Source organism: Mustela nivalis, assembly GCF_964662115.1.
Source record: "Mustela nivalis genome assembly, chromosome: 7".
NCBI classification, from domain to species: Eukaryota; Metazoa; Chordata; class Mammalia; order Carnivora; family Mustelidae; genus Mustela; species Mustela nivalis.
In genome coordinates this window covers 50,839,085-50,855,724 of record NC_139026.1, presented here as the reverse complement: position 1 = coordinate 50,855,724, position 16,640 = coordinate 50,839,085, and the positions used below count along the sequence as shown (strand labels likewise).

The 16,640-nt window shown below is 44.3% G+C and overlaps 1 protein-coding gene across 4 annotated transcripts in view; it reads left to right on the top strand.

Annotated features, from left to right (window-relative positions):
* The window catches only part of TBC1D30 (TBC1 domain family member 30), an 82,017-nt gene extending 72,231 nt beyond the window's left edge, over positions 1–9,786 (top strand). For 2 of the 4 annotated variants that reach the window (XM_082738295.1, XM_082738297.1), the window contains 3 exons: positions 2,547–2,753; positions 2,942–3,001; positions 5,930–9,786. In XM_082738295.1, coding sequence (XP_082594421.1) covers positions 2,547–2,753; positions 2,942–3,001; positions 5,930–6,711 — 1,049 coding nt within the window. In that variant the 3' untranslated portion in view covers positions 6,712–9,786. The remainder of the gene's footprint in view (positions 1–2,546; positions 2,754–2,941; positions 3,002–5,929) is intronic. The other 2 variants (XM_082738296.1, XM_082738298.1) reach the window with 1 other exon arrangement.
* The last annotated feature ends 6,854 nt before the right edge of the window (positions 9,787–16,640 follow it).

Here is a 16,640-nt window from a genome sequence, read left to right as displayed (position 1 = left end):
TCATACATATTTCTTTTTCTTTCTGAGGAGTTTTGTGCCCCCTTTACCTGATTCCACTTGGTATGCTCAGCTTCCTAGCTCAGAACCTGGCATAGAACAGATGCTTAGTACCACATTGTATCTGAGTTCAATTGATACAGACTGGCTTCTTTTCCACTATAGAAATGTCCTCTGAAACATTAAGATAGCCTGTACTTGAATCTGAGTGATTAAAAATTCATTATCTCATAAGACATTCTGCTGGATCCTCTGCTTAGTCCATGACTTCTAGTCATGAAGAGATAATCTCCACCTACCAGTTCTTTTAATAGTTCTTTTGAACAAAACAGAACAAGTCTTCTTCCTCTTCTGTTGGACATTTCACCAGATCTTTGAGGACAGCCATCGTGTCGTCCAAGTTAGGAGTTTTTCAAAAGATACGACTTCTAGAACTTTTTTTTTTTTAAAGATTTTATTTATTTATTTGACAGACAGAGATCACAAGTAGGCAGAGAAGCAGGCAGAGAGAGAGGAAGGGAAGCAGGCTCCCCACTGAGCGGAGAACCTAATGCGGGGCTCAATCCCAGGACCCTGGGATCATGACCTGAGCCGAAGGCAGGGGCCTAACCCACTGAGTCACCCAGGCATCCCGACTTATAGAACTTTTAATATTCTGTATATTCACCTTTTAATGCCCTGCGGTTGGGTCGTGTCTCCCTTTGAGTTGGATGCTATGCTACATTTGTTTTTTTTTTCTTGTGGAGAATGGACTTCCTGTGGTCTGGACACCATTGATGGAATGAACTCTTAGGAAGCAGTTGGTGGTCCTCCTGCCATGTGGAGGGTGGTCCATCCCCATATGTTCTTTCCTATCTTGGGTGGCGGTTCCTTCTTTAGGACATTTGTTCTACGTCTTCTAGTGTGAAGACTGTATTCCTTGCAAAAGAGGACAGAGACAAGAGTTAGCAGGCCCTCTGCATATTCTCAGCCCTTGGCCAGTTTCCTACTGCCTTTTCAGAGTCTTGGGGCTATTTTCTCATTTTTGTTCTTTGTGTTTAGAAGGTTTCTTTTTTTTGTTTGTTTGGCTGTTTTCTTCTGCCTGTGGTTGTTTCATGGTAATCTGGTCCTTAAGCCTTAGCTTGTTTTGACTTTTAGCCTGCTTTATAGTTTTGATTCACGTGACTTTGCGTGTATGTCTTTGCTATGTCCTCTCATCTCTTTAAATGGCTTTTAAAACACCTAAACTCAGCAAGAGTCCTATTGATTTTGTCATGTCCTCCACCCCTTCTCTCTGTGACCTGAATTTCAGCTTTTGGTGTGTAGCCCCATGAAATTATGTATTTTAACTCCAATTATGTATTTTTGCATCTGTGTTTCTGTAGTCTGGCTGTATGTCCCCCCCCACCCTGCCCTTTTCCCTTCTGTTTTTCTGTCTGGGTAGCTGTTACGTACTTCAGGATGATAGGATCACTTTCTCTCAAGTTTTGTCATTAGCCTTTCTTGTCAGTTTTAAGTAAGCTCAGATTAGCAGGCCCGTTTTAACTTGTTTCTCCTTAAAAAAGTGTTTTCTGTGAAAAAGTAAGTAAGCTTATCTGATATTTAGGCTTTATCTGGATAACACTTTTAGTAGATGTTAACATAATTGAAATACCCCATTAATAATTTTTTAAAAGATTTTATTTATTTATTTGACAGAGAGAGATCACAAGTAGGCAGAGAGGCAGGTAGAGAGAGAGGGGAAGGCAGGTTCCCTGCTCAGCAGAGAGCCCAATGCGGGGCTCGATTCCAGGACCCTGAGATCATGATGTGGGCCGAAGGCAGAGGCTTAACCCACTGAGCCACCCAGACACCCCCCCATTAGTCAATTTTTAAAAGCTGGTTCCTAGGCCACTTTCCTATATTGTGCTAGAAAAGCTTGTGCAATATGTGTGTGCGCCCTCACACCGTGCTTATTTCTGCTTCTTAGATGTAATCTCAGATGAATCTATTAGTTGTAGGTATCAGAGGAGGAGAAACCACATTGGACAAAACATACAGAGTAGACAGCAGGAAATGTTTTTTACATGAAAAAAAAATTTGCTAGAGATGCAGTGATCTGAAGTTCTGATGATTTTATAGAACGTGTTGCTATTTTTAACTTAAGAAAAACTCACTTCTAATGACTGACTAAACTCTATAATCAATTCCTTGTAAGTCCTGATACAATTACATGCAAATCTCTAAACTGACTTCAGACACCTGGAGTTCCCTTTCCCTGAGGGAATTGTGGGGAATGGCAGTGACTTTTACATGGAAACAATTGATCTTAGGTCTACGTAATGAACGAAGTGGTAATAAAAATGCAACAGTGAACCCACCCAGCTTGTTTGGGATCCACAGTTAGGCTAATAAGAAAATGCAGACCTATTTTCAGGGCCAAAGGGAAACACCTATCAGACAAATTGTAGCAAATTGATTGATTGATTGATTGATTGATGGTTCGAACCCCGGGGCATAGTGTCATCCGTGCTCATTAATCCCTTTCTCCCCCATGACACCGTGTCCTATCCCTCTTCCCTGGAGTGCAGAACCGAATGAAGAGCAGAGTCTGCGGTCTAACAACATCGCGGAGCTGAGTCCGGGAGCGATCAATTCCTGTCGGAGTGAGTACCACGCGGCCTTCAACAGCATGATGATGGAGCGCATGACCACGGACATCAACGCGCTGAAGCAGCAGTATTCTCGGATTAAGAAGAAGCAGCAGCAGCAGGTCCACCAGGTGTACATCCGGGCAGGTAATGTGGTTTTCGGAACGATCTCAAGTCTGTGTCACCTTGTGGAAGAAAGGTGTGTGGCCTGGTCCCATGACATGACCGTGCTCCGAGGACGGTCTCCTCCTGGCAACTCGCGGTGGCTCAGCAACCGCAGACACGGCTGGCCCGAGCGGACAGCACAGTTAGCATCTCATTTTTTATTTTATCAGGCCCTGCAGAAGAAAAAGGCCACGGGTTCCTTTTAGGTACCAAGAACCGGGCAGCTGATGGTAGTAAACACATCTTTACTCTGTGTGCTTGTGGAGAGGGGTAGCCGAATGATGAAAATGTTGCAGACGCCAAGCAGTCCTTGGACTTGAGACATTTTGGAGCTCTCGCCTCTAGAACCTATTCTTCTGTGGGCTAGTACATGAAGCTACCCCGCAGTCATGTAGGTAGTCATATAATCAATAGTCATGGTCAGACAGAAAGGAAAAAAAAACCCATCCCTGTGCCTCACTGATGGGTCAGCAGTGTCTTGGGGTTCTGCTGAGAAGAACGTAATTGGTATACAGTTGGAAATGCTCTTTTCCAAGGACTGTCAAACTGCCTTTTTTTTTTTTTTTTTTAAATTCTAAAATTCCCAGGGAACAGTCTGCTTTATTATTTAACACATGCTGATTTGGGAAGTGGTTTGTCTTGTTCCAAGTGAAATCCTAATGATTATGATGCCTGCCCAGTGTTAATCAAAATAGGAAGTTGCCATGTTTCTAAGAGGCTTGTGTGAGCATGTGACTGATCTTGCACAAAAACTGAACTTACCTTACACTTGTGCGGGAGGAGTGGGCCGCTTCCCCAAGAGTCTTACTTCAGCCTAAATCCTTAAGAAAGAAGGCGCAAAGGAAACAAAGGTAGCACTTTAATCTTCAAAGCACTGGCTCATGCGTATCCTCATTTTGTCCTTGAAGCAGATCTGTGAGGAAGGTAAGGATGGATATTCTTATGTCCTTTTAAAAGATGAGGGAATGGTGTCTCAGGAAGGCTTTGCAGAGTTAGTAGCTGTGGTGGGTGGTTGGCCAGAGCTAGACCCCTGTGTTCTGATTCCTTGTATCGTCCATTTTCAACTGCACCGTACCCATCTCTGGATGGGATGGTGAACAGTTGGTATTCTCAGTGGTTATTAGGTCAGCCCAGTGCCTTGTGCTCTAGTCAGGGGTCAGTAAACTATGCTCCACAGGCCAAATCCTCCTAGCTGCCTGTTTCTGTAAATAAAGTTTTATGTGAACCCAGGCATGCCCATTTATTTACATATTGTCTATGACTGCTTATACACTATAGTGTCTAAAATTACCTAGAATCAGGTCCTTTTCAGGAAAAGTTGGCTGACTCCTCTAGATCACAGTTTACATGGTCCTTTTTAGGGAGAGATTGTTGCTCAAAAGCAATGTTCTAGAGCATTGCTTCTGAAACTTCAGGGTGCATATAAATCACTTGGGGATCTGTTAAAATGAAGAGTCTGTTTGGGGTGGGGCTGAGATTATGCATTTCCAGCAAGCTCCTGGGTGATGCCAGTATTGCTGGGTGGGGATCCCGCTTTGAGTAGAAGCTTTTAGAGGTGATGGCAGAAGGTGGCATCAGCACTGTGGGCAGGAGAGGCTGCACCTGACCTCTGCTCCTGAGATGGAAAGGACGATGGTGAGCATGGTGGTTGAGTGGTGGTTGAGGTACCAGCCTCCCAGGTTAGGGAGGACAGGAAGTTAGGCCTTTTGGATCTGATAGCTTCTGTTTTTGTGGAACAATTGGAGGAAAAGTCATTTGCTTGGGAGTCAGTTGGGGGACTAAAGTGGGGGAGTAGAGAAACTAAGGAAGATTTGGATAAAGGTCATGGGATGGAATGGAAGAAGGAAAGAAAAGGATTGTTCAGTGTCTTTGAGGACCTAATAAAATAGGAAGTTAATGCATCTGAAGGGCTTTCAGTCCACACGTCTGTGTGATCCCACCTCCCACCCCACTTTTGCAAAAGATAATGTGATTTGTGGCTCCAGGGTTAGGATTTTGCCAGGCATCAAGGCATAGGGATGTTGGGAACGTCTGGTTATTGGTGAGGCACCAGTCCCAGTGATTAGCCACACATCTAGCCTGGTAGGGGTATGAGTGACCCAGAGACAGACAAGGGGTTGAAAGATCAAAGAACTCAAGTCTCTTTGGCCCAGTACCGTCAATGGCTATATTGAGAGAGACTAGAAGAGTCAAAGAGAACAATAGGAGAGTTAAATATTTTTCAGGGAAGGTAGATCTCAGTGATGAGGTTTAGGATGGAATTGGGGTGGTAGAAGGAAGTGTGCGGATGGGTCAGTCAGAGAAACAGTCAAGCGACCGAGGGTGGGTAATAGGATATGGAGTGAAGAGGAGGCATCTTCAGTAAGGACTGGAGTGTGACCAGAGGTAGATGACAGTAGTCGAGAAGTATAGAAGTGAGTTCAGCAGATGACATGGACATCAGGACAAAGGTTGTTCACACGAAGATGGTGGGGCCTTCTCCCTGGGGCCATATGTGTTTGAGCATCATCTGAAAGAGACGCTTGGTCTTAGCCAAGGGAGAAGAAGGACAATAATACTATCAACAGTGCCCTCCAGGAGAACACAGCTTTTGGTACTCTCCAGTCTTCAGTTTGCTTTCAAAGTCCATTGAGGACACAGGGATGGATTTTCGTACTTAGGACCAGGCATCGGGGAGCAGTGACTTCACTGTGTTTTTACCACCTTATTAATCACTTCTCTCATCCTGCCGTCTCTCACTTCACAATACATGATGTGTGTTCTTTTCCTACCTCTCAGGAGCTAACAGCTGATCATCCAAATGGTCATAGTGTTTGACTTATTTTTAAAAAGTCTTCTAAGATTTTCTAGATACAAGACCTCTGAGGTTGTTTCTCGGAGACAAAAACTCTTGGGAAGAAACAGGGCATCTGCCCATGAATTAGCAACAAGGGACCAATGAGTCTCAGTCTCCTGTCTCCTCCTCTCTGAAGAGGAGGGAATAGGTATGCCGGGGCTCTAGGGTTGAATTCAGTTTTTGTTACCTTCAGTCACATGGCTCTGCCTAAATCTGGGAAATACATGGGCGAGATTGGGGGATAAGCTCTATGTGATTCTCGTACTATGATGGCTGGTTTCTCTGTGGTACGTTTCATCCAACCTTTCACCATTTCTTTCAGACAAAGGGCCAGTGACCAGCATTCTCCCGTCTCAGGTGAACAACTCTCCAGTTATCAACCACCTTCTTTTAGGAAAGAAGATGAAAATGTCAAACAGACCTGCCAAGAACGCCGTCATCCACATCCCTGGTCACATGGGAGGCAAGATGTCTCCTGTCCCCTACGAAGACCTGAAGACAAAGCTCAATTCGCCGTGGCGGACTCACATCCGAGTCCACAAAAAGACCATGACGAGGACCAGGAGTCAGCTGGGCTGCGGGGACACCGTCGGGCTGATCGAGGAGCAGAATGAGGGATGCAAGACTAGCAGCCTGGGGGCAGCAGAGGCCTCCTCCAGTGGGGCAGCCGCCGGAAGGGAGGGCAGCTGCTCTGGAAGCAGCACAGTTCGGACGATCGAAGGGCGGTCCCCAGAGCCCGCGTTCGGGGAGGCTGATGCCGACGTGTCTGAGGTCCAGGTGAAGTTAGAAGCCCTGGAACTGAGCCAGAGGGATGCAGCTGCAGGCCCGGAGCCCAAGGCACACCAGCCCTGCCCACCGCCCTTCTCAGAGCTGTCTGAGGCCCCCAGTGAAAACAGAGCCCCTAGCAAGCCTCCCCAGGGCAGCCACCCGAAAGCACCCATCTTCAGCCCTTTCCCCAGCGTCAAACCGCTGCGGAAGTCAGCCACCGCCAGGAATTTGGGATTGTATGGTCCTACCGAAAGAACCCCCACCGTGCACTTTCCTCACATGAGCAGGAGCTTCAGCAAATCGGGGGGTGGAAGCAGTGGTACAAAGAAACGATGATGGCCCACGGTAGCTGATTCTCCATTCACCTTCTCCCAGCGGCCTAAGGATTCCAGCTGAATGGCTCCAAAAGCGTTTTGACTGCCCCGTGAAAACGAGTCGACAGGTTCAGAGATGAACACCGGGACATGGAACTGCGAACTAGAACTTTGAGAATGGGAGCTTGAAAGGATCCGTCTTCCCCACCTACCGATCACGGATCCAGTGAATTCTTGTGGCAGAATAAATAGCGTAGTTTTCAAGTGTGACGTTTTCCCAGTTTTTCATTGTGACTTGTTTAGACAAGACTGTGAATCTGGACTGTTAACCCCTCTTCCTTCTTCCTGTTCTGAGGACCTGCAGGGGTCCCCGTGACCACCCTCCCCTCAAATCTTCTGGTTCCCTGGGTGTTTCCGACCCCAGAGCACGCACACGCTAACTTACTAGAATAGAAACTGTAAAAAGGAAGTAAGTTTCTTTATTGCAAAAAACTTCTTAATTTCCCTCTTCCAGTCCCACCGAGGGAATGTGTGTGTGTGTGTGTGTGTGTGTGTGTTTCTTTAGTAGTTTCTTTCAGCCAAGCTCAAGATTTTTTTTTTTAATTCTTACGCTAAAGTGCAGGAGAAGAATGTAGATAGCCATTCTTCCTGTTTCTGTCCGCAAAATGAAGAAAACCTGTATCTGCTGAAATTTAGGTTGGTACAACAACTTGAAGATCTTATGCAGAGAACACACATGGGATGGGTATCCAACCATCCGCCTGAGTAGCGGGCTGATTCCACGAAGCTTTCTGTCCTCTGATGAAGAGTTCAGGTCCTCAGTGCGGGGAGGACGTGATGGGCTGTGTCTTCCGCCCCCTAGTCACTCACCTACCAGCTCTCCTTCCGGGTCACAGCGGGGCCCCTGTGGTTCTGTTACTTGAATCTTGTGCTTTTTTGATTGAAGTGCTTTGTTGAGTTTTTTGCTACTTGAACCCTGCCTTTCTTTGGAGAAGGCATTTGTGCTTTCTAGCTCTCTCTTCCCCACCTGGCCCCGGTCCCCGCGGGCAGAGACGACACCTGTTTTTCCACTATGCAGATGGGAACTCTGAGCCACAGCAGAATGAAGGAGCAGTTCAGATGCACAAGTTGAACTCTCCTGGTATTCAGTGTGACTCCCTCACGTCTCCGGAGGCGGATTTAATGCTCCTTGTGCACAGATGTATTAGTACGTAGGTTCTGAAAACCACCACCAGGAAGCCATTCATTCTGCTCCCTCCTGACTCAAAAGACCTCCCTCCAGATGCTTCAGAGTCCTGTGATGGCATTTCACAAAACCAGCACTAACCTTTTAACCCCCCAAAGTCGTTCATTTTAAAAAGGCTTCATGCAGCTGTCATTCCTCTGAACAAAGGCTCACTCCTCAGTCTCCTTCTCTTACTATCATTAGAAGAATAGATGCGGCATCATTACCCTCATTTTTGAAAGACCTTGGCCGTGCTGGCTGGCATATCGTTGATGCAGTTGATGTTAATTTGAGCTAATTGGGTTGCCAGTTCTGAAACCAAAGCTGTAATTCTAGAGAGGGCTTTTACTAGGAGAGGTATTAATTTTTGTAATAGAGAATGTGGTTGTGTGGGCTCTTTTGAACAGCAAAACACAAGAAGGACATACAGCGAGAAAAGCCATTTTATTCCTTCTGTGGTATTTTTACCCCCAAAGGAGCTAAAGATGGAAAATGTGACGAATAAGTCATTGCAGTTCTGGTCTTGAATTCTGTGCCATCTGAAGTTAGCATGCGGCTTCTGAAAAAGCAGTGTTGCCCACCACCTCTGTCTTGGGAAGAGCGGAGGTGGAATGCTGGGCTTACTTTGCATTCCACCCTCGGGGGACGAGACCCACTGCATTTTCCAAAGTTAAGCAAATGACATGATTTTCCTCCATCTGCTAAAACTTTACAGACAAGATCATTCCACCTTAGGTTCTTATCTCCTCCCCCGACCTGCATGAGTCATAACAGACTCATCCCTTTGAGGGATGTCTGACTCCAGTAGAGAATTGTTCTTTCTTTTCTTGCAGCCCCTTGAGGATCTTGTTTCGGGGGTGGGGTCTGGGGAGAAGGCTGCTTACCATCCTTAGTCTGCTGCTCTTGCTGCCTGTAAAGCATTTTGGTATTACCAGCGTGTTCCCTGCCCATTCCCGGCTCTGGTCTTCCTGAGAAAGGGCTGGATGAGTCGGCACAGGCTTGGGAGTAAGTATTGACCCCCAATGAAGGAACAAAGACATGAAAGTGTAATAGCCCTTTGAGGTAAAAATGGCCTTGTCAGGATTTTAAAAACCGGAGGATTTCTGTCGAAGCGCTCTCTGTACCGATAACATGCATGCCTTGTACCATGTACTCATGATGTGAATCGGGCAATTTTGGAGCCGTGCCTGCTTCTGAAAATGAAGACCGGTGGCGTTGCCTCTACCACACAGCAGATGCAAAGACCGATGTGGACCTGTTATCGTCCTTGTAGACTAGACGCTGTATGCAAGCACCAGAAGTACTTGCTGGGTAGCGGTTTCTTTATTTCTAGCTACGTCTGTCCCCTGTCAACACTTGTGCGGGGAGTCGACACCTTCCAATGCTTCTGCACCTCAGTCCTCTTACAAAAGCCTCCAGATGATTTAACCCTAGTTTGTAATGTTGACCTCTGGGCTGTCAGTGTTTGAAACATTGTATTCCTTTTTTGGGTCTCTGTTGTTCTGGAGAATTGTACTGATTACAGAGATATGTGCATAAAGATTCTCATTGTTGTAGCTGTTGTGCCGTTTTCTCTCAGAGCGCATGTGTAGAATACTGTCATGCCCTTAACATTCCCCTTCCTCTCCAGCCTTTTCCCTCCATGGTCACACCATCCAGGGAACCCGCCCTGTAAGCTCCATCTCCTCCAGTCTGATCACTGGGTTAAAGGTGGCCTATGACCTTTGGAGAACTTGGCAGAATGGCGGGTTCCTATGAGTAAATGGAGAGTTTATTTAAGAATGCGTGTGTGAATGTTCATGTGTGTATAAAATTAACCTTTAGATTTGTCATTTTCCTTTGTTTAAATAAAACAAAACCATAAGAATGCAATTAAGCTTCCTGGTCTTATGGATTCTAGACGAACAGAGTTGTGAACAAGTGTGTAGCTGCAGCCTGACCCCCGTAAGAAGTCCCCCTTTACTCTTTCTGAGCCCCCCCCCTTTTTTGCTGTCTACAGCAATCATTTGAGGCAGTATTTAAAATACAGTATTTTTCCTAATTAGAAAAAAGATGTATTTTAAGAAAATTTGCAAAACCGAGCATAAGGAATCAGTATTCTGGTATGGGCTTTTCTAGTATGTTCTTGTTTGTGTGTGTATGTGTGTGTGTGCGCAGACACACACAAAAAGGTAGATTAAGCTGTCTTTTCAGTAAATGCGCTTACACTGTGGCATTTTCAGTGACTAGTAGACCATCCCGTTTTCACGCCAGAATTCACATAACCAGTACCTTGTCCGACAGGTCATTCCCGTTCACAGGTGGTTCTTTGAGCCAGCGCACCTTATACTTACTCTTTGTGACCAGCCTTAAGTGTTTCCTCCGGGTCTGTGCCCTGAGGTGGTGGTGCTGGGTCAGAAAGTATGAACGTTTCTAAGTCCTGTTTTGTCAAAGCGCTACCCTTAAAGGCTGACCTTCTTATACAAGCTGTGAATGAGAATGCCTGCTTCTCTCCACCCTTAGATGAGGCAGCAGTCTCTCTTTTATCTTTTTTTCTAGGACATCCAGTATTGATAGAAGCAGTGATAATGGGCATTCATATCTCATTCCTGACTTTTAAGGGAACCATTAAGTAAGATGTTTGCTGAGATTTCTGGTAGGTATCCTTTATCAGGTTAAAGAAATTACCGTTTATTCTTTGCTCGCTAAGAGTTTTTCAAAAAGTCCTCAGTAGGTACAGCTGACCTTGAACTGTGGGAGTTTGAGCACCTCAGGCCCACTTATATGTACACCTACTTGATAAATACTGTACCATAAATACATTTTTTCTTAACGATTTTCCTAACCTTTTCTCTAGTTTACTTCATTGTAAGAATACAGGATATAATGCATATAACCTACAAAATATGTGTTAACTGATTTTATGTTATTGGTAAAGCTGCTGGTCAACAGTGGGCTAATAGTAGTCAAGTTTTGGGGGAGTCAGAAGTTATATGTGGATTTTTTACTGTGCCCTAACTCTCCCATTCTTCAATGGTTAACTGTATTGAACTTTCTCAAATGATGTCCAATTGCCTCCTCAGAGAAGAAAGTGGTGTTTGAGATTTGAACTTGAACTTGAGAAAATAACCATTACCAGGTTTCATCGAAGAGTATTGGGTATTTTAGAGCTGGAAGTGATGGCAGTAAAAGTTTATGTGCAAATTTTCATTGCAGTAAATTCACTAGAAGAAATTTGGAAAGAAAATAAACATTTGAGAATGGGGGAAGTGGTTGGTTGGTTGAATTATGGCTCATCCATAAGATGGAAATGTACTGGCCCATGAGTGGCCCATTGAAATGACTGTTACCTATTACCCACATGAAGAAGTTTAAAGTCGGCGAAGTCTGGATACAGTCAGCCAGTGGGATATAGCTGTGGATTGGAAGCCCTTACTGGATGGTGGTGGAAAGCAGGCAGAAAGAACCAGGCAGTGGTGCTCAGTCAAATGGAGACTGAGTGGGGACTGGGAGACTGTTGGGTAGGATCAACTCTCAAGAGGTTCCCAGCTGGCCATCTCCTTCCTGGAGTTACATCCTTCCTGGAGCTCAGCTCTGGTGAGACCCACTGATGACCTGAAAATCATGCTCCCTCCCATTCTCTTCACTTTCTGGCACCGCCAATCCTTATCTGATTGCCCCACTCTGCACCCAAGGGGCCTCAAGAATCCTGGAGTTAAGAAAACCAGAGAGTTCAGTGTTACTCAATATTTGCATTCCTGCTACAATCCAAGTTTTCCTTTAGGCAGTGCTGATTCTTGGAAGGAGGTGAATCAATTCCCTCTAAGGGACCAACAGGGCTGGGTGGAAACTAACTGATACCTCAACCCAGATGTTTCCCCACCCTTGAGAATTTCAGAAATCTGTATTAAAACAAACAAAAATCCAAGTAATTTTGACACTGAGCTAGATTTGGCCACCACCGGTCAATCTAACCTACTCTGATGGTCTCTTCACTAGAACTTACCCCACTCCCCACCGCAGTGATTATATGTTGCTGCTAGGGTGATCCTTCTAAAATGAAAAACTGATCTGGCCATCCCTCTGGTCAGAATAATCCTTCCATTGTTCCCCATTTTCTAGAGGATAAAATCTAAAATCCTCATCTTAGCATGTTTTGGCCTATGGCTATTTTTTGAGCCTATTTTTCTTACCATCTTTCCCGTTTGTCGCCTTCTACAACCCATCATCAGCGCAATAATATCTACCATTTGTTGAGTTTCTATGTGTTAGGTGCTCCATATTATTATGTTATCTTGCTTATTCCTCCCAAGAACCCGAGGAAACGTATTGTCCCTGTATTACAGATAATGATGTGAGCTGAGCAGTTCTGTCCTTACCCGTGGTCTCCTACTGGTAAATAACAGAGTCCTGATCCCTCTGACACCAGATTGTGCTCTCTTCTTTGCTGTGCTGACAACTTTGCAAACAACTTGGAATTCCTTGGAAGGTCCTTGTCCTCCCAACATCCTCGTAACTGTGTATCTACAAACCTCTGCCCAGAGCACCCTCCTTCTCCAGTTCACCTGGGACACACCCACTCATCCTTTTAGTCTTAGCTTACACAGCACAGAGGTCAAATCTAATCTGTGCAGACGCACACAAAATTCTGTGATTTTTGTGCCAATCACCTAACAGCTGGGCTTTTTGATTTCCCCATCTGTATGGTGAGAATAATCATTTCAACCTCACAAGTTTTGTTGTGGACTCTGCTATTTCTGCTGCCTACAATTAACAACCTTCCTTTGACAGCAATGACCTGATTTTGCTTGGTGAGCTGGCCCTCCTCCACTTCTGTCTGAGGACTTCTGGTGAGGTTGGTGCCCCTGAAGCACAGGGCCTGAGCTAAGCCCCTCAGTACTCTCCTTCCTCCCAGCTGTGGTGTCTGACCTATGGACAAGCACGTGGGTGAAGAAACTCAGATGCTGAGCTCTTGTTTTCGAGTCTTGGGGAAGCTGACTTGCTCATTTCTAATGGATTTGTACCTTGAGGAGAAAAGCTCTTAAGTTGCTGCTGGGAACAGTTCTGTAATCACAAGGGCAGAGCCTGTTGGAGAAGACTCAACACTGAGCAAGCAGAGGTGAGAAACAGAAATCACGCCATTTTTCTATCAAGTCACCCCTGGATCAGGCCATACCTGAAACTAAATGTCTCTCTGTGGCATTTTATTACATCAACAAACATTCCAGTGTAGCTTTTAGCCCAGTTTGGCTAGGTTTTCTACTGTTCATATTAAACATCTCTTACTTGGAAGAGGGATGTTATGAAGATTACAGATAGTAAAGGCAAACCAGTCATTGTATCATCAGTGAAAAAATGATAACTATTTCTTACTTTATAGTGCTTCCCGCCTCTCCTCGGCTGTTCTCTGTTATTTTTGGCTTTGTCCTCCCTAGCATAAAAACAGTGTAAAGAGGGGCACCAGGGTGGCTCAGTGGGTTAAGTGTCTGCCTTCAGCTCAGGTCATGATCCCAGGGTCCTGGGATCGAGCCCCAAGTTGGACTCCGTCTCCCTCTGCTGCTCCCCCTGCTTGTGTGCGCATGCTCTCTCTCTCTGTGTCAAATAAATAAATACCATTTTAAAAACAATAATAGTGTAAAGAGGTGAAGAGTCAGGGAGCATGATTCTTACAATTTTATGAAGAGGGTTCTTGCCTCAAGCTCTTGAGTCTTTGGTCTTGTATCTCCTTGTCACAGGAGAGGTGATTCTGAGTATGAAACTGTCTTTGGCTGATTTTGCCTACTATTCCAGCCCCATCTGCATTCATGGCTGAGTCCTGTGGAGAGCAGAGTGATGGTAAGCAAAACACAAAAGAAGTATTTTCATGAAGTTGCACAAAATTTGGGAGCCCAAGCTGCATCCTTGGGGAACTCCTATCACAGAGGTTCCCTCCGCCTTCATCAGGTGGCTATTCATCTCTCTCACAGAGAAGGTTCCAGCATGTCTCAGGTGTGGTCTGCTAGGAAGATGCAGGGCTGAACATAAGTGTGGTCCTCATGGGTACCTGTAGTGTTCAGCAGAGCCATGGGGTACATGCTGGGACCACATCTTTTTGGGAACAAATAAGAGGTACCCTCTGAGGATTTCAAGAAAGCCTTGCCTGGTGTTAAGGGGATGGGAAGACTTCATAGACATCATTTCAAAATATATCTGTGAGAAGAGTGATTTGAGTCATTGTTGTTATAAGGAGCCCACCTGGATCAAAAAGGTGCTGAGGTCCGGGAAAAATCAGATTATAGGGAACTGTTCCATGATAAATTCCACAAATGTCTGTGCAGCAGAACCTAACAAATAGTGAAAAGCTTGAAAATCTACTTTGCATGTTGAGCTATGGACTAGAATTTGTGCATTTTTCGAGAGGGAAACAAATCGCATGAATATGGAATTATTTAATAAAAATGTATTGGAATAATGAAATCATTAAATGTCAGATGGAGAGATCACGTAGCTTAGTAGTTTTCAATGTTTTTTAAGCAACAGAATTACAAAATGATTGCATGTTTACTCTTAACAGGTAGCATTTGCACATGGTGAAAATTCAAAATGTACAAAAAACTGTGTAGTAAAAACTAGGTCTCTTGCTGTACCTCATCCTTGAGCCATCCAGTTTCTCCACCTACAGGAAGGCACTGTTAGAGTTATTTTGTGCATATTCAAACATGTTGGCACACACACAAGTTTTCATAAATAATAACATAATAGCATTCTGACTCTTCTTTTCACTAAATGTATCAGGAAAACTTTCCTAACAGTGCAGGTAGACTGACGTCATTCCTTTTACTGTTGCATCCATTCCCACTCTAGGTCTGTGCACAGTGAATTCATTCTCTTGTCTATTGCCAGAGAATTTTTTGGCTTCCTGTTGCATGTGTATGGAATCTGCATGTCCTTGTATATATGTTGTTATATTACAAATGAGCAAGTTTAGCTTACAGGATATATTCTTATATATGGGATTACTTGTCAACAATGTATATTTTAGATTTTTAAAAAAGATTTTATTTGACAGAGAGCACAAGCAGGGAGAGCGCAGAGGGGGAGGGAGAAGTAGGCTCCCCCGTGAGCAGGGAGTCCCATGTAGGGCTCGATCCCAGGACCCTGGGATCATGACCTGAGCCAAAGACAGATGCTTAATCGACTGAGCCACCCGGGCACCCCTAAATGTTAGATTTTGATAGATTTTGCTAAATTGCTCTCCACAGATGTTCTGTAAATTCTTCACATGATTCAATATCTTATCAAACTTTTTAATATTTTCTGATTAGAAAGGTATTGATGTCCATTTAAAAATATGCATGAGGGGGCGCCTGGGTAGCTCAGTGGGTTAAAGCCTCTGCCTTGGCTCAGGTCATGATCTCAGGGTCCTGGGATTGATCCCCGCATCAGGCTCTCTGCTCAGCAGGGAGCCTGCTTCCCTTCCTCTCTCCCTCCCTGCCTCTCTGCCTACTTGTGATCTCTGTCAAATAAATAAATAAAATCTTTAAAAAAATATGCATGAGGTTAACATATATTTAAAAATCATTTGTATGTCCTTTGTTCATAGCCTTTGCTCCTATTTGGTCTTTTTTTCTTATTGATACAAGTTCTCTATGCATTAAGAAAAATGTCTTTGTAGTATTGTAATATTCTCATTTTTTTCTGGTTATCTTGACTTTATGCTAATTTACTGACCTGCATATAGATTTCAAAACATTTATTCAAATTTGGTCTTTTATGACTTCTAGGTCTCATATGATATTTAGAAAGGCCTTCCCCACATCTTTGTAATTATTTGAAAATTCTCTTTTTTTCTTTTGATGGGTTTCATTTTCCATGCTTAAATCTTTGATCCATCTGGAATTTACTTTTGTGTAAGACGTGCACTAAGGTTCCATCTTATCATTTTCCCAAATGGTTACCCAGGGGGCCAAACACCATTTATTAAATAATCCATTGTCTCTTTTTTAATTTATCCCGTACTTGATACCTGTGTGTTTTAGGGTTTATTTCTGGACTTTCAGATCCACAGTAGAACCCTGTCTTGAAACCAAATCCAAGCAATACTAGAGCTGCTGTAGTTGAGCCTGGGGCAAAGGGGCCAAATCCCCCCAGCTTATTCCCCTCTTTTATTTTTAATTTTTAAAATTTATTTTTTATAAACATATAATGTATTTTTATCCCCAGGGGTACAGGTCTGTGAATCACCAGGTTTACACACTTCACAGCACTCACCATAGCACATACCCTCCCCAATGTCCATAACCCCACCCCCCTCTCCCAAGACCCCTCCCCCGTCAACCCTCAGTTTGTTTTGTGAGATTAAGAGTCACTTATGGTTTGTCTCCCTCCCAATCCCATCTTATTTCATTTATTCTTTTCCTATCCCCCAAACCCCCAAATTGCATCTCCACTTCCTCATATCAGGAAGATCGTATGATAGTTGTCTTTCTCCAATTGACTTATTTCACTAAGCATAATACCCTCTAGTTTCATCCACGTCATCGCAAATGGGAAGATTTCATTTCTTTTGATGGCTGCATAGTATTCCATTGTGTGTGTGTGTGTGTGTGTGTGTGTGTGTGTGTGTGTACCTCATCTTCTTTATCCATTCATCTGTTGATGGACATCTAGGTTCTTTCCATAGTTTGGCTATTGTGGACATTGCTACTATAAACATTCGGGTGCACGTGCCCCTTTGGATCTCTACGTTTGTATCTTTAGGGTAAATA